This window comes from Odontesthes bonariensis, chromosome 10 (genome assembly GCF_027942865.1).
Source record: "Odontesthes bonariensis isolate fOdoBon6 chromosome 10, fOdoBon6.hap1, whole genome shotgun sequence".
NCBI classification, from domain to species: Eukaryota; Metazoa; Chordata; class Actinopteri; order Atheriniformes; family Atherinopsidae; genus Odontesthes; species Odontesthes bonariensis.
The window spans coordinates 24216664-24234442 of NC_134515.1; the positions used below are offsets into that span (position 1 = coordinate 24216664).

Sequence of the window (17779 nt, forward strand, 5' to 3'; positions counted from 1 at the left end):
ATCTATAAAAAATAATCTCTAAAACCACCATGCAAGATAACTGCATTCAGAGTTTTGTAAAACCAATATTCATTGAAAGTTTTTTCTCTCTTGTTCCGAGTTCCTTTAAAGGGACAGAGTTGAGAGAACCGTCACTCAACTGACACCCTGCACTGTACAGAAGTAGATGTAGGGGTCTGAGATTTTGTTGCTTTCCCCCTCCCTTTCTACCTAACAGATTTGAAACAAAATTGACTGGACACAGGCAACATTGAGTAAAAGGCTGGTTTGCTGAAAATCGGACAAACCAGCAAGATTTTTTACCTATCTTCGAGTGTTTATCTCTCAAAATGCAGATCAGGGTTTTCTGTATTTAAACAACAAAAATGCAACTACCAGATGTTCAGGCTGTGGATACCAGGCACTACTGCACCATGAATTCTAATAAAGGGTAACTCAGATTTCCTTAAAGCAATGTGAATATTACCTCTTAAAAAATTAAAGAACCTGATTCTGTTCAAGGTTGCGTGTGCAGCAGCAGCACAGAGCTCATTGTGCAGCTCACTTTCAATTCCAGACACTGACTTCCAAGGTCAGCGATGATTGAGGACAAAACATAAACAAGTTCCATTGGCATGAAGAGCATGATGAATTCATTCAAAATTAATTTCAGGTTCATTTGTACGGGTTTGTCACTTGAATTTGTAAAAGAAGACAGATTTTGTATACCAGCCCACATATATAAATGTACCCATACTGATCCAAAAACATCTGTGTAAGTCGGGTTTACATTACAATGAATTACATAATGAATTGTATGCGAACAGTGTTGCTTGCAACGCTAACCCCTTAGAGAATGATCAATCTGCATTTCCATCCAGCTCTCTTTTTTTTTTCTTTCATCGTGCTTCTTCACTGTTTTGCTTCACTCTTACAGATTAGGTTATCCAAGTTTATGGAGCATTCTGAAGCTAAAGAGCCAGCTGTGTATCTTCAGCTTAGAGGATACAAAGCATAAGACTCAAACAAAAGTCAATTTCAAACCTGGCCCTGATAGGAGTTCTATGACACACCTGAAACTGATAAGAAACAATGACTGGGTTCATTTTAATCTGAACTCTTAAAGGCAGGATCAGAGCTATATCTTGGATTTGTTTGTTTCAGGTCCATCAATATTATAACTCCTTACCAGAGGAGAAGGTCCCCTATATTAACAGCCCTGGAGAGAAATATCGCATCAAGCAACTGCTTCACCAGCTGCCACCGCATGACAATGAGGTAAAGCCCATTTTTTTGCTGTTTGTTATTCACAGACGAACACCATTGATCTTTGGTAGTTACAATTGTTTAGTTCTTATACCACCTGTTGATGAGCCATGATGCTTCAGGTACGTTATTGTAATGCGATGGACGAGGAGGAGAAACGGGAGCTTAAGCTTTTCAGCAACCAGAGGAAGAAGGATAACTTAGGAAGAGGCAACGTCCGTCCTTTCCCCCTCACCATCAATGGAGCGGTCTGTGACAAGGTAAACATAGCAATTTACATTTTGTTATTTTGGCATTCTTGGCCTACTTTTTGTATTTGCTGAATATATAAGAAGCCAACTAAACAAATGTATGGACTCTATGAAAATCTTTTTTATCTTTCATTTCCATCTTAAAGTGTGTACTCATCATTTCCTCAAATATTTCTTCCACTACAACTTGGACTCCTTTCCTTTCCTTTCCTTTCCTTTCCTTTCCTTTCCTTTCCTTTCCTTTCCTTTCCTTTCCTTTCCTTTCCTTTCCTTTCCTTTCCTTTCCTTTCCTTTCCTACCTCCTACAGTGTGGCAGTCAGATAAATGGAGGGGACATTGTAGTTTTTGCTGCCAGAGCAGGGCATGGAAAATGCTGGCACCCTCATTGCTTTGTCTGCTGCACATGTGAGGAACTGTTGGTGGATCTCATATACTTCCACCAGGATGGCAAGATCTACTGTGGCCGGCACCATGCCGAGAGGCTGAAACCCCGCTGCTGTGCCTGTGATGAGGTACGCCTGTCTGGGCCTGGAGCCCTTCGTGGTTGAAAAAGACTGAATAGTTCATAGCTCATAGACTTGGATGGGGTCTAAGCCAGTATGGACAATGTTTCAGAAAGTCATCTTGTTTTATAAATCTTCATTTGTGGGAAAGCAGGTTTGAGATAGCTTTAACTACATAAAAATACTGTGGTCCATGTGTACAATTTTTTTGGGTATGGGGCAAGTCAGCTTTCTTGTTTTTGTAAAACAGTTTAAGGTCCTCAACTAAGAGGCATAAATGTGATGTTACATGTTCATCTTATACGATGAAGTTGAAAGTTAGACAGAGTTTTTTAAAGGACATACTGTATCATCACATCCATCACCAGAATGTCTTTTTCATCAGTTCTATTTGAGAGCGGGTACATTTTTTTTATTTCTGAATATATTGTTAATAGATCAGTTTGAGGCAGCACAGAATGATCAACAGCATGATTAACCAGGGAAGATAATTGCAAGACACACAACCAATATACTAGTTTAAACTGTGACTTTTATTGGTCACAGCTGTAATATGAATTTGAATTTGCATGTTGCTAGCATAGCAGACACATTTATGCTCTCAGCCATCATCAACAATTCAGAGATTTTTATGAGGTACTTCTGTATTGTTTATGATACGTTGATGACACACAAATAACAGATACTTTTTTTGTTGTTGTTGTTTTTAAGGCAGTTAACCATCTAGTACTTAAGTATTTGTGACAAGAGCAAAAATCACAATGAAGGCATTCTCTCTTTTTTAGCTTTTTAAACCTTTCGCTTATTTTAGTTTTCACAGTTGAATTATATGAATTATCTGGTTGTTAATCACCAGCAGGGACCCAGTTCCACCCACTATTGTCATGTCATGTGTCATGAAGGCTGAGAAAAGCCTCAAGCTGAAACGTGTTCGCTCCCTTCAGCTGCTGTTAAACATGAAAAGTGTTCATTTTGTGAGCTGACTGCTTCATGTCCAACACAGTTTTAGCTCTTCAAGCCTCTGAATACTACAAAAAAAATTACTACATAAAACTTAAAACAAACGGAGAGGGCAAAAATAACTCTCCGACATATGCATTATAGGATAAATGGTTGTGAGTACACATTTTTTTCATTTCAAAAGGTGACAGGATAACATATTGAGAGCCATTATAGAAAATGTGATGAACAAAAAACAATTACCGAAGGCCAGAGCCCTGAGATACTCAAAACATGATCCATACTTCATATACAGTGTGTTCAGCAATAAAAAATAAAAAAAAGTCATTGTTGAAAACATTTACACATAGAAATAGTTTTAAACATTCTTTAATTATTTTTTTATAGATCAATCTTTGTCATTCATCTCATTCATAAGTGTTGTGTCTCTTGGTCACGCAGATAATCTTTGCCGACGAATGCACTGAGGCAGAGGGCAGGCATTGGCACATGAAGCACTTCTGTTGCTACGAATGTGAGACCACCCTCGGAGGCCAGCGCTACATCATGAAAGATGGACGGCCACATTGCTGCAATTGCTTTGAGTCTCTCTATGCAGAGTACTGTGATGCATGTGGAGAGCACATAGGTACAGCACATGTTTTCTGCAGGTTCTTACAGTTGGTTAATGCGGTCCAATATACTGTATTTAAGAACTGTTATCCAAACACAGGGTCATGTTTTTCTTTCACTACCATCATATAAAACCTCAAACAGTAATTTCATGTAAGTGTGGCTGTTATCAGCTCTGAGGGTTGTGTGCCACAGCTGCAGAAAGGCGGATCCAGTGCAGTGAGATGCTGATGGCTATTATCATTCCAAGTAACAGTGAAAGAGTGTGTTTCACGGGGAGCTCCCATGCTGTACGCAGATGGGAGCTGTGAAAGATGATTACTTCCTGGAGCTGGAGAGCAGGGCTGGTGAAACGTATTTATGTCATCCTAAAAATCAAGTGATGATGTACAGCCATGGAATCACAAATGTTTTACTTGGGTAGAAAAAGATATCTGACAAAAACAAAGTTAATATGCTCGATGATTTCTGAAATAAAGCCATGGTTTGTGTTCATTAGCAGCAAAGATTTAGATTTTCTGGAGATACATTCCTACTTCCTACAGTGTTTTAGGCACTGAAGAGATTTCTTTCCTGATTTTTCAAAGGCATTGACCAAGGCCAGATGACATATGATGGGCAGCACTGGCATGCAACTGAGGAATGTTTTTGCTGTGCCCGTTGCAAGCGATCACTGCTGGGTCGCCCCTTCCTCCCCAAGCAGGGACAGATCTTCTGCTCACGGTCCTGCAGTGCTGGACAGGTGAGGAAACTCACACTTAAAGTTTGATCAAACTATTGTGTTTAAAAGTAGCTAATATATGTTTAGGTTTCTACTTAGAGATTATGTAGAAATTTGACCATTTAACAGTTAAAAAAATTGCATGAACATGTTTTATTTCAATCACTCAGGACCCAGAGGAGTCTGACTCCTCGGACTCTGCCTTCCAAAGTGCCCGTTCCCGTGAGTCCCGGCACAGCACCAAGATTGGGAAAAAGGAGCGTAAGAATGCTGAGCAGGATCGACGGAGTGCCGAAGCCCGCCAGTCAGCTCCTCCACCTTTGCCTGACCGTCTGTCTTCTGAAATTGATCCCCTTTCTGTTCAGATGGACAGATTAAGCGTCTCATCTAGCCAGACTCCAAGCAGGACGCCTAACCGCACACCTAGCCGCACTCCGAGCCGAGCCCCAAGCCTTAATCAAGTGTGGATGAGCAGGGATGAGCCCTATATCCCTGCATCCTATGAGGGGCCCCAGCGGGATCCGTCTCCCTCTCCTACACCTATACATCTGCTGGGTCAGTGTAATGCCAGGCAGGGATACAATCCCAACACAAATGCTCATCCAAATGCCCAGAGTCCTGCCAACCCAGGGAAGAGGCCTGATTCCTGGGGGAAGGAGCAAGGCAATCCCAAGAGGACTCCTATGGCTGCACTGAGAGGCCACTCCTTCAATGAAAACTGGATGCACCATAGCCAAGATGAGTTCAGACCTAACAAGCTGCGTACCCAGATGAGCTTCAATGAGATGTCTAGCCAGAACCAGGGCTTCTCTGACAAGAGGAGCATCAGTCTGCATGGATTCAAGAGAGACGGCAGACCCCCGCTGACCAGGAGGAACCACATCACTGCCATGAGCTTCAATGAGCCCCTTACTCCTCTAGAACAGACCCCTCGTGGATCCATGGACTCCCTCACTATGTCTAATGCTACAGGTAATAAATAATACAATATGGTATACATTTGTTTTACATTAAGGGAAAATATGACATTTCATTAACTGTTTTGACAGGTAACTCTCTGGATGGGGTCAGTAAGCGTCAGGAGCATCTGTCCAGATTCTCCATGCCTGACCTGAGCAAGGACTCAGGTGTGAATGTGTCTGAAAAAAGCAACATGGGCACCCTCAGCTCCTCAGTCCAGTTCCACAGTACAGAGTCACTGTCTTCTTCTCGTCCCTACAACAACAACATGTACACTCCACTGAGAGTTGGGTACCCACTGCAGTACTGGGATGGCCCGCAGCAGCTGGGCTTTGATGACAAAGGTCGTGCTGGGGTGATGGGCAGCAGCGGAAACCTGCGGATGGCTCCTATGAGCGACAGAATGCCTCGTCGACGCATTACCGGGCAGGAACCTGTGTCCCAACAACAGCAGCCACAGCCAAGACGCCGCAAACACCATCGTGGAAACAGTGGTAATGGGCAGCACCGCAGTGGTCGTCACCACAAACGCTCACGTCGTTCTCGTTCTGACAATGCCTTGCACCTGGCGGCAGACCGTCCTGCTCAAATGGTGGAGCTTCCCTACCGTCGCGTTCAAGAGGATAATGATCGTTTCCCATCTGGTCAAGCTGCTCGAGAGTTGTACGGTATGGACCCTGGAGGGTACAGACAGCAGCCCCAGCGGCCCTGCCCCCGCACCACCTCTGATCTGACCTTGCAGAATGCTGGCTGGCAGCCTGTGGGACTGGGTGGGCCGTGCTGGGGCGATGGGTACATGGAAGCTCATGACCCCTGGTGCTCCAGCTGCTCCTCATCCTCAGAGTCTGAGCCAGATGAGTATTTCTTGGGTGAACCAATTCCACGGCCTGTGCAGCTGTGCTACATCAACAATGAGGAATTGCGCCATCGCTACAGTCCATCTGGGATAGGTGGCCATCATGGACCTCTCCATGGACCAATTCACGGTCAGCTGCACACCCGCCAAAGGAGGAAGAGCAAAAACTGCATAATTTCTTAGATATAGGGTAAGAAGTTAGAGAGTTAGAGGGATGAAAGAAAGGTAAGAAGTGGCAGAGAGGAGAACGAGAGAGAGTGGGAACGTGAGAGTGAGAGATGAGAGTGAGAGTGAACAATTTGTGTGCATTTGTGCGTGTGGTGGGGTTGAAGATGAAAAAATGGCCCATTTTGTGCTTGTGAGCTTACACAACTCTACACTGGGTAGTGTTTATGCACACCTACACAGAATGATCTAATCATAAGAGGAAACTCAGCTGGCTTACACAACAGGAATGTTTGCAATGATGGATATCAACTCTGATGCTGGTACCAGAAAGCACTGATGAATTTGACAGCTGAATATGCTGTGGTCAAGGTAAAAAAAAAACATTCTGTATGTGCGTGTCTGTCTGTGAGTATATCCATGTCACAGAGAGACTGAACAGCTTTTTTACAGTCTGAAAAGAAAGTAAAACTGTTTGAACTGCAGTGATCTGGCAGTTCACGCAGCAGCTCAGCGATCCATGTCCTGAGCAGCCAACTTATTCTATGTGGACAAACGAGATTGTGTTGGGATAGTGAAAGCTATGTGCTAGATTCCAGGCTATGTCATTGTTTACCTCAGTGGAACCCAAATGCTGCTGGAATATAGTGTTGGCTTGCTAGCCCTGTTATCACCTTGTACAAAAAGTCTGTTGAAACTTGTGCTCTACATAGCCAGCCCTCCATGCTTTACCAAGGACAGAGCGCTGGACAGCCTCTGCTTCTTGATCATTCAGGCACAGTAACGTCAGGTATGGTCCCGTTCTCTCTTCTGCAACATGCTTTTGTTTTTTGATAGCTACCTATAGATGATTAAGAATAATAAGAATTAAGAGTAATGCTAACAATAATAATGCAAATAATGATTATAACTATATTAAATAAAAATACCTGTTAAATGTATATATAGTAATACACTTTAATAATGGATGTAGTACTGTAAATGTTCTGTACATATGGTCTTAAATATTTATATATTTTGTAACTAAAGAATCATTATTTGTATAACATGATAGAGTTAGGGAGACTAGGGAAGCTTGCATGTTGGTTTGTTGTTGTTGTCTCATACTGAAAATAAAGTGTACTTCAAACAACCATGAAACAGTAAAAGTTGTGTTGAGTTGTGTGGTTAGCTGAGACTGAGCCATAGTCAAAGTATTATTCTGCATGCTTAAAGATCCCACCAGACGTTTTGATGACGTTCTTTATATAACAACTCTTCTCTGGTAGAACTCTGTTGTCACACAATTAATTGTCCAATGACAAAGCTGACTGTTATTGGAACTTGAGGAATAATATTCGGTTACATATAAAGATACATCTGCAGAGATGTTTTGTATTATCTCCTAATGAATACCAAAGTATGTCGGTTTGTGTTTCCAATTAAACAAATAGCGTTTCTCTCTGGGGAGTCCGTGCATAGAATGGATTTGGGAAACAGCGCTTATAGAACTTGGGAGCGCTTGATACAAGACACATTAAGAAAACTAAATCAATTCCTGGAAAGAAAAAAAGAGAGAAAAAATGACCCTGTATTAATTGAATATGAAAATATTAAGTCTGTACTACAAAAGAGAAACATAAGTTGACGCAAGGTTTGCTTTTATTTTATTTTTTTGGACAGCTCGACTTCATGTGAGGGAGCTTTCAGGGTTAAGTGTTCAAAGTCCAGTTCAACTGATACAGATATTTATGTTTTGGAGGTGGCAGGAAGGTGATGTTCCCAGAGAGAACCCACACATACACGGGGAGAACATTCAAACTCCACACAGAAAGGCCCCAAACCAGAAACCCTCTTGCTGTGAGGTGACAGGATTATCAATCAACCACCGCTGCCCCCCACTCCTTTGTATGTAAAAAATAATGTAAAAAAATTTCAATGACTATAGTGCATGTCATACAACGACAGAAGTGGATAGCCACCCATTAATCTGGTTTGGACCTCCCCCACACACACACATATGGATACACGCATACTTTGTCCACTTCACTGGGGGGGTAGGTAGCCAAAAACTGCCAAATTTGTATGAGTGGGAGGAGCACAAAGTTAACAGCTAACTTCAGCAGTTAGCAAAAAGCATCTGAGATTCACCTTTTACTAATTAGGATTCCAACTGTGTGTGTACAATTATCTGGAAAATTATTTATTCTAATATCAATCTTGAGCCTATCCCAGCTGCCATTGGGCACCAGTCCATAGCAGGGCCACACAGAGACAAACAAGACAAACAACCATACACACTCACGATCACTCCTACAGTCATTTTAGAATCACCGGTTAACCTAACACGCATGTTTGTGGACGATGGGAGAGAACTGTATATTTTACAGTTGAAACTATTTTGTTTATCTGTAATCATGATGAACAAAAGTCAAACATCTCTTTCACATTTCTGTGCCACAATTACATGTCACTGGCTCAATTTAAACTGATTTCAGCATCTCAATTATAAGCCACTCTGATGCACGAGTTAGGCTCTTGATCAAACACGACAAGAAATCAGCTCTCTCCCACTCAGCGAGTGCTTAAACCATGAACAAAAACCATGCCCTGCTCATTTACTAACCCATTAACTTGTTTCCTGCTATGACCTGATTTTATCCATAAACCCATGAACACACATTTGAAAATATTTTGGACAATGTGCTGTTTCTTAAGATTGTTTAAAAAAGTTTAATTATCAAAAAGCAAGTAGGAATAAATTAAGTCAGATGGACTATACATTTCTGAAGTTCTCATCATGACATTTAAAGGAATACGATTTATTATCACTATCACATTCTCAAAAAGGTTTTTTATCCTTTTTAATTTGCAGTGTTGCTCAATGGTCATCATTAGACTGACAGTGCAAGCGTTTGTCCAGGCAACTGACAAGAACAATTAAGAATATCACAAGTAAGAAAACACAAAAGCAGCTCTGAATCAAATTCTTAACACTTCACTAAGAAGGAAAACTGCAAAAGACGGGCAGGGCTGTGTGTGTGATTAGTGCAACAGCTCCCTGGAGTCATATTCCTCAATAAATTTCTCCATGGCCTCCACACAGCGCTTGCCAATGTCCCGGAGGTTCTCCTGCAGCGAGGACTGGATGGGACGCTCCAGGGACGGATCCTTCGCTATCAGCATCTTTGCCACAAGGCCAAACATTTCACATTCCTGATAGTACACCTGAAAGACAAACATAATCGTGGCTTTAGTGCACAGAACAAAGTGTGAGAGGAGGCAGGACAGATGAAAGAAACAAGGGGGGGAAATGAGTAGAACAAATGAGTTGGGCAAGAAGTCTTGTCATGCATTATCCCTGAATGGTCCACAGAAAGGCTCACAAGCAGACTGTTCACAAGCGTCATCAGTTCAGTGAGTTTTGTGGCCATTTTTGCATTAGATACCACTGCCAGACTGCGTTTTCTTGCAGTATTTCTATATTTCTGCAACCATGGAGATATGAAAAAAGCAAGAGACCATCTTCTCCATCAAGTGGGGGGAAACACACATACAGACTCTCAAATAAACAAAGCTGATGAGCACAGCCTCATGTGATATCTGTCACATTGACAGCAGTACTAAGGCACGTGTTGTCGCCTCTTGTGATACAGGTGAGTCAGTCTCGCATTTTTGATCGGTTAGAGAAATAGAAATAGAAGAATAACCCCATCAATCCTGTCAAACAGAGAACAAGACCTTCTTTGTCAGGTCTGACAAAGTGCAGCAAATAATGACACTTATGTTGCCTCAGGCTCAGCACTTTAAAATGAATGTTTAGACTACAGCAAACAAATCTTTTGCTCTTTGTTTCATGTCTCCGAGCCCTATCTAAGATCTTCCCACTGCTACTTTTCCCCATATTACAGCTTCTCTTATTTCTTTGCCTCCTCTTTCTGTTGATAACTGTCCTTTATGCCTAGATATGTTTGTGTGTGTGTGTGTGTGTGTGTGTGTGTGTGTGTGTGTGTGTGTGTGTATGTGTGTGTGTCTTTGTAATCACATTCCCTCACCTCATCTATCTCTCTCCTCTTCTGCTGTATGGCTCTGTCTCGTGCCGCCGTCTGGCTCGCAGTTAAGGGGAGCTCCCCATCTCTGCTTCTCTCTCTGTCTTTGCTGCTGGTCGCTCTGTGATCTCCCTCCCTGCTTTGGTTCCTGACGCTCTGAGAAACCTGCAAAAAAAATCATTAGAAAATATAAAATCGGGAGCGTATTAAACACAGCTAACCAGAAACTTGTGCAAACACTGACAATGACCAGAGTTGACTCAACCCAGAATCCTAAATTCTTCCACCGCTTTGAGTGCAAATGCTAGATGCAGCAAAAATATATACAAAAAAGGGAAGTAGTTTATAGCAGTATTGGCAGGATAGGCTGAACACAGCAAAGTGAACAAAGCAATCAGCTAATCCAGAGTATTATTTTTTTTTAATAAACTTCAGGTCTGCATTTATGAATATTAAGAGTTAAAATTCCTAAAAGACCGCCTGTTTTTTTTTTTTTTTACATAAGATGCCATCAATAAGAATAAAGGCTAGTTGAAAAGCAAAACAGGGTTGTGCTAAAGAAGGAAATCTAACCGATAAGGCGGTGTCTCACAAATAACAGCCCACCTATTAATTCAATGGATATTTCTTTAATTAGGGTACAAGTACGGTCAAGAGTATGGGTACTTGGATAAGGAAACGATTTGCACAATTTTGCCTCAGTAAACAATATTACAATCAAGTTTGGACCAAAAAGTGAATTTTTGGCTTCAATAAAAGATGTTTAACAAAAATATGAAAGAAATTTTTTACATAGTCCAAAAGCAACTGGACAAACTAGCCTAATTATAAATACAAGGTATATGTTTGAACACGTGGATGCAAATTTTAAATGGCTGCTTCAAGTCAAGGAACCAGTGAATATAATCAAATGTCGGGTCGAGTCGCTTCGTCTGGGCCTTACTGCACCAGCTTTTAGTACACCAGATGTCTGTAAAAGAGGAGCATAATGTGAAGGTGTCCAAATCCCAAAGAACCACACAAGATGTCCAGATGCGCTGTTGACATCTCGCAGCCTGTGCAATGGCTCTCTTGGGGTTTCCTGCCTTAAGCTTTACCATCAGCAAGTGAAAAGTGTTCTCACTTTGAGTTGAGTTGAGGTCAGCTGACTGCCAATGAGAAACCTTTTACTAATTTTCCTTAGGAACCTCTTGGATTGCTGGTATGTTTTTGGGGTCATGATATGTCATTTAAATAAAGCTTTCAAAAACCTGAGTTTTCAGGAAAGCTTTAAATTGTCCTTTTGTTCCTTATCTAAAAAACACTCAATTAAAATCCTTTGATAGATATCACCCTCCATTTGTAATGTAAGTTATTCACTTTCCTCTTATGTCGAAGTTTGTTCATCTTAAAAATGAAGCAACACTTACGCTACTTAAGGCTCAGAGGGTTAAAGAGCAGATTTATTGCATTAGGTCTGATGGATAATAAAATGAATTGTTCAGCTGGAAGCTCTTAATGTTTCCTCTTTCTTGTAACAGCTCTGTTTACTTTCTTTCAGCCAAATTTTGGCCCTTCTTCAGTTGCACCAACACCTCTTTGGATCAAATATGAACAGCCACCGAATGCAAATTCAGCACTTAGAACCAATTGCAGACCTTTTATCTTCTAGATGCACATGAATAAAAAAGAGAACAGGCTTCTCGTGGTCATTAACTGCTGACCAATCAATCAGCTGATTAATCCTGAGCCTGTGAAAATGGTGGGAATAAGAAAAAGATGGCAGCAATTCCAAAATGCGTGAAGCTCTCAAGATGTGACTGATGAGTAGATTTAGTACTTGTTGTATTAAAAGTGAAAATCTACTCATCAGTCACATCTTGAGTGCTTCATTTTAAATGAACTGTACTGGGATGCGCAGTGAAATGATTCATATTGCAGAGTAAAGCTATGATATTAGTTTCCATGCCAAAAAATTGCAAGGACATCAATGAATGTAGCATACATCGATTCCACACAATTGCCCTTCGACAGCTGACCTTTAAATAGACATAAAACTCAGCAGCAAACGTGTAAAGGATCGTACAAAACACAATATTCATACATTTAAAGTTCCACAAAGAAAACTGAACGGAAATAATAAAATACAAACAGAACAATAAAAGACACTGTGTAAAGACAAGAAGCGGTAGATCATGCAGTGGCCACGTGACTGATCACTCTTTGAAAACTGAGTTTGAGTTTGAGTCTGAAACGTGGAGATATTTCACATCTTAAACCCCAGGGCAGCGTTAGACTAAGCTTCTTTAAGAAAAAGCACCTTACCATCACCACACCGCTGAGCCCCTTGATTATGTATTTAAGATCTGGGACATTTTGACTTTATCAAATCATCTTCATGGGATTAAACTTGAAAAATTAAAATACATAAAGTTTATTATCAGGTATCAGAATGGAAAGGCACTCTTTGATTTGCTTTCCTCTCCTTCGTTGCAGCAACACCCAGCTGCAGTTCATCATGTGCTGCTCTGTTCGTGCCGTGCTCAGATCGGAGGTAAATGGACGCAGTCACGTGGTCGCAGCCTTTTTTTGCAGCTGTTTGTATCAAAGCGAAAACTATCTTTGATGCAGACTGCTGAAAAAAAACGGTACTTCTAAACGTTAACAGATTACTATCACAGTTGGTGGAGTTGAATTGACTGATGAAAATAAAAACAGTCAGAAACTACAACATGTAAACGTCTTACTTTGGGATTTGGAAAACGGGCGTTTTTCAGCGCTTTCTGATATTATGCAGATGATAATGCTGTGATAATAAACAATTATTGCGAGCTGGGGGCCTTTTCTTCTTCTATGCCCATGAAGAGAAATCAATCACAACGCGTATTAAAGTTAATGATCATTTTCAGCACTGACTGGTCCTGTCAGTGCTGAAAATGCACAATGTCCTCCAGCAGAACTTAACATTTCTAAGGGTCTTGTTTTGGCTCGTCAACAAAAAAAATTAAATTTATCGCAAGAAAAGACCAAGAAAAACACAACATTCTCACATTTTAGAGCCTGGAACCATCAAATGCACAACAGCATTACTTAAACAATGAACGGTCGCTAAAGAAAACATCGGTTACATTTTTTTCCCTCTTCTAAAATACAGATGAACTGATTAATTGTTGCACCTCTGATTCACAGAAAAAAACCTAGTATAATATAAATGTCAGACATATATTTCTATATATATATATATATATAGAAATATTTTTTTCTTTGTTGTTGTTTATTTGCTTTTAGTAACAACGTAGCTCAGAAACACAATAAAACTGGACAACACAGCATAATTTGATTATTACGCCAGTTATTACACCAGTTCTTTTAATCATTCTTTTAACATTTCACAACAAACTAGGAGGCGAAGCAGATTTTTTTCATTGAAAACTTACGGTGAACTGCATGTCCTTGTCTCTGCTGGAAGTGGACCTGGGTAAGACAGGTCTAGAATCTGGAAGAGAGACAAACCGCAAGGTCAACACAACAACACAGGCACAGAATCCATGTGCTCAACCTAAGACGAATGACTGACACATGTAAATATAGTCTTTTTTTTTATTTTTCTCTCTGTTCACAATACCTAGAGGCACCTCAAATGTATGTTTATGTCACATCTGAGGTCTTAAATCAATACATATTTTTGCCTGCCGTGCAGCGTTGGACTACAGTATTCTCGTGTAAAAACCATATCTTCGTTTGTGCTCTTCATTATGTGCTGCGGGTGAGTCTCTGTCTCTCTTCTTCTCTCACACTCTCATATACACACAAATCAGGGATGAGTCACCATCATCGCACCATCACTCAGGCACACAAAAAACCTGTTCCACATTCACACATGCACAAACACACACCTCCACAGTGCTGCAGTGTGCGCACAAATAAAGCAAGAGAGATAAAGGCATTCAGTATCAGCAGCACACAACACACTACTTTATGAGGGCAAAAAAAATCTGATACGAGATTTTCACAGTTAGTGTTACAACCATGGAAACATAACAGATTTGTCTTGTTTACTTGTAAACTCTTCCTACTTACAAATAAATTATGCAAGTATCTAATAAATCTACCCTCAACAAACTAAAGCGCACCGTTCTATTGAGGCTGTGTAATGGCTTGACTGCTAGCAGCTTGTTCATGACATAATCCATGTATTGAGTCTGGGAAAAGCTTCTTAGTAATTAGCATTATGTAACACCGGTTGGTTGCTACCGGAGTCTAACTACCTACCAACCAGAAGATACCACCATGAGCAACTGCCCTACAAAAATTTGTTTAATGCAAAATCAGAGCAAGTGCCTCTGCTTGGTTATACTGCCACCTGATGGTGATTGAATATAATGCAAGGTAATACACAAAGATAGAAAAATATATCTATCTATCTATCTATGTATCTATCTATCTATCTATCTATCTATCTATCTATCTATCTATCTATCTATCTCTCTATATATATATATCAAGAAAACTGTCTTCAGTTTAATGATAGAAAGTCTGAGGTGTTTTTTTTCTGCCCCCCCAACTCCTCAGTAGGTTTTAGCAGGCCTCTTGGAGCCACTGTCATTAAGCCTTCCGACTCAAGCCAATAATTTGGGAGTCATATTGGATTCTATTCTATTCGATTCGATTCTATTCTATATACAGCCTTAATCACCATACGGCACGGTTCAATTTAATTCAATGTCCTTGCATATGAGTATTTTGTATTGAAAAAGCCTGTACATAGCTATTCAAAACCCTTTTCATTGATTGCCCCGTAGTGAACATTTTGCCCAAGTCTTAACCTGATCAGTGTTTAATGGTTTAAAAGTGTGTGCTTGGTGTTATCATTTTCTCCTGTTGCAGACACAAAACTCACCGTTTTGCATTGGAGTTGAACTTCCATCGATGCTCTCTCTCTGCTCGTACCGCTCCTTTTCCCTCTCCTTCTCCCTCTGCCTCTCCTTCTCCCTCTGCCTCTCCTTCTCCTTCTGCCTTTCCATCTCCTTCCCCCTTTGCTGCTCCCTCAGTGCGATGTGGTGAGGTTTCAGTGGGAGGTAATCTCTGCGATGGAAGTAAGCCCGGGGCTTCAGGTGATGATACCTCTGGCTGCTGAAACCTGGCTTGTAAAACGAACGATCATCTTTTGGAAAGCTGCATCACAAGCGGGGAAGAAGTTAGAGCCCCGTCATTTGAAGGTAAACGCGGTGAAAAAGCAGATGACAATAAAGAGCCTCCTGTACTCGACCCGTCAGTCTTACTGAAGCTTGGAGAATGGACCTCCAAACTTTGGTTTGTAAGAATTCGACAACCATGCCCTTGGTCTGGATGGACTTCGCACTCTTCTGATGGGCCTCTTCTCATCCTTAATTGACAGGGGTAAAAGAATTGCTCACACTTGCAAAGAGGCAGAACAAGTGTATTGTCTGAGAAGGCCCTTTTGTGATAAGACAGGATTTACCTGAGGCGCAGTGCTATCAGTCAGCCTCGTGTCAGCAGACCCATCACTATATTCCCTGTACCGCGGTGCCGCTGAGCCCTGAAAAGAGACAGCATCTTGTTAATCACAGCTATTGAGGTGTTAAAGATGCATCTAAGCCTTTCAATATGCTCCCGGAGCTTAAAACGTAGTGTTACACCGAGAGTCAGCAACCGAGGACATCAAATTTGGATTTGGTTGTTGTAAACTCTGAGGATCAGAAGAGAGCTCAAATGCTACACCAGGCAGCCAACAAACCTCACAGCCACACACTTTGTGTCTCTTGTGAGTCAAATCGTACAAAAAAAAAAAAAAAAAAAAGATTACATGAAATGATCTATGATCTAAAACTCATGTTCCAGTACATAAACATGTGGTTAAGTGTTACCACCATGTCACTACACATGGCCCTGTGTGTATGATACTCATTAGTGCCCTCTTTTGCATCAAAGTTGTTTTACCTCAGTCTCCTTTAGCTTTCAACTGTACCCACTACAGTTCTTTTAGTGTTCTGGCCCGGTCTGTCGTATAGTTTGCTGACATATGCTTCGAATGACAAATGAAAAACAATGCCGGTTCGTAAAGTTTGCCACTCAACAGCTGTGTGAGAGCGAGCAGCACAGCTGAGCTTTTTTTTTTTTTTTTTTTTTTTTTTACCTTGCATTCCAGTAAGTCTCTTCCAGTAAGATCCATTTTTTATTTTTTTTGGGGGGGAGGGGGGTCGTTCGTCGCGCCGGTTGAGCTATATCAATAATACGAAGAGTTTATTTTGTTGCTCGAGTCCAACAGACCAGGAAGAGCGTCTGACCTCTCACTTTAAATCCGTCTGTCTGTCTGTCTGAAAAGTGAAGCTGTACCATTTCTGTCACCCACGCGCGCTACAGTACGTCTCACACAACACGGTGCGCCCAAAGTTGTCAACAGAATTCGGCTCAAAGTTAGGTGTGTGACCTTCCCGACGAAAACGGTGGTTTAAAGCACACGAATATAACGCGACATGTTTTTACTTCCTTCTTCAACCACCCAATCAGAGTCAGGCTGTGGTGATAAGGGCTCATCGAAAACGAAACAAGAGTCTCGGGTAGTTTTCCCCGAAGACACGCCAATCACGGCCCGAACGCTGTCACACCTGCTTACTGAGACTGGGACAGGAAAACTGAGAAACGGGGTTTTGAATGCTGATGGTGCACTTCACTTCCTAGAGCCTGCTAAACCTGCTTTTATAGCTAAACAACATGAATGAACCGTGAGACTTGAGCTGTGTTTTTCTTTTTTTGTCGTATGACACTGTAAGAACAGCATTGACCATGTATGTAATCAAATTCTACAACAGCAGTTCTGAAAATGCTGGGATGCTGTGTAAATAGAAACAAAATGAGATGATTTGCAAATCAAAAGAAGAAACATTTCAAAGAAGAACAAATTCAAATGTTGAGACCAATAAAAAATATATATATGATTCACAATGATAACACAGAAAAGACTCAATTAAATCTAGACATTTTACTATTTTAGGAAAAATATTCCCTCATCTTGACTCTAATGGCAGCAGCCAATCTAAAAAAAAGAGAGTCGGGACAGCTGAGGCCTTGAAATGCTGGCAAAGTAAGGGAGTACTAAAAAGAAATAGCTGGACTTGCTGGATTGCAGCAAATCAGGTTAAACAGCAACATGTCAATAACATGAATTGGCATTAAAAAGAGCACCTTAAAGAGGCAGAGTAATAAAGACAGAGATTCAGAAATGTATGGAGAAATTGCAGGACAATGTTTCTGAATGTAAAATTGCAAAGATTTTTCATATTTTATCATCTAAAGTAGACAATATTATCAAAAGATCCCAAAAATCTAGAGGCAAGGGACAGGGCCAAAAACCATGATTAGATGGCTGTGATCCACAAGCATTCAAGGGACACTGCATTAAAAAAAAACACTGTTTAGCTCAAAACACCTCCAAAAATCATAGTCTGCGAACATAGTTCACTGTGTCATCCACAGAC

General features: G+C 40.9%; 2 protein-coding genes across 2 annotated transcripts in view; one reads left to right on the forward strand and one right to left on the reverse strand.

Annotated features, from left to right (window-relative positions):
* Positions 1-7409, forward strand: part of LOC142389742 (prickle-like protein 2) — a 42634-nt gene extending 35225 nt beyond the window's left edge. The window contains exons 3-9 of the mRNA XM_075474763.1: positions 1144-1257; positions 1368-1505; positions 1805-2008; positions 3401-3587; positions 4159-4313; positions 4463-5264; positions 5342-7409. Coding sequence (XP_075330878.1) covers positions 1144-1257; positions 1368-1505; positions 1805-2008; positions 3401-3587; positions 4159-4313; positions 4463-5264; positions 5342-6291 — 2550 coding nt within the window. The 3' untranslated portion in view covers positions 6292-7409. The remainder of the gene's footprint in view (positions 1-1143; positions 1258-1367; positions 1506-1804; positions 2009-3400; positions 3588-4158; positions 4314-4462; positions 5265-5341) is intronic.
* A 487-nt stretch (positions 7410-7896) lies between these two features.
* LOC142389743 (uncharacterized) lies at positions 7897-16920 on the reverse strand. The gene is made up of 7 exons (XM_075474765.1): positions 16438-16920; positions 15763-15840; positions 15563-15666; positions 15181-15455; positions 13718-13776; positions 10308-10466; positions 7897-9480 (listed from the first exon to the last, which is right to left on the reverse strand). Exons 1-7 carry the CDS (start codon positions 16471-16473, stop codon positions 9298-9300), a joined length of 894 nt encoding a protein of 297 aa, XP_075330880.1. The 5' UTR covers positions 16474-16920; the 3' UTR covers positions 7897-9297.
* Between the last annotated feature and the right edge of the window lie 859 nt (positions 16921-17779).

Bases quoted from the DNA above. Each gene is read 5' to 3' on its own strand.
- LOC142389743 (XM_075474765.1), bottom strand. From the start codon at position 16,473: ATGGATCTTACTGGAAGAGACTTACTGGAATGCAAG. The intron at 15,841-16,437 runs GTAAAAAAAAAA...GTCTCTTTTCAG, and splicing joins GAGACTTACTGGAATGCAAG to GGCTCAGCGGCACCGCGGTA. The intron at 9,481-10,307 runs GTGAGGGAATGT...TTTGTCTTTCAG, and splicing joins AGAGGAGAGAGATAGATGAG to GTGTACTATCAGGAATGTGA.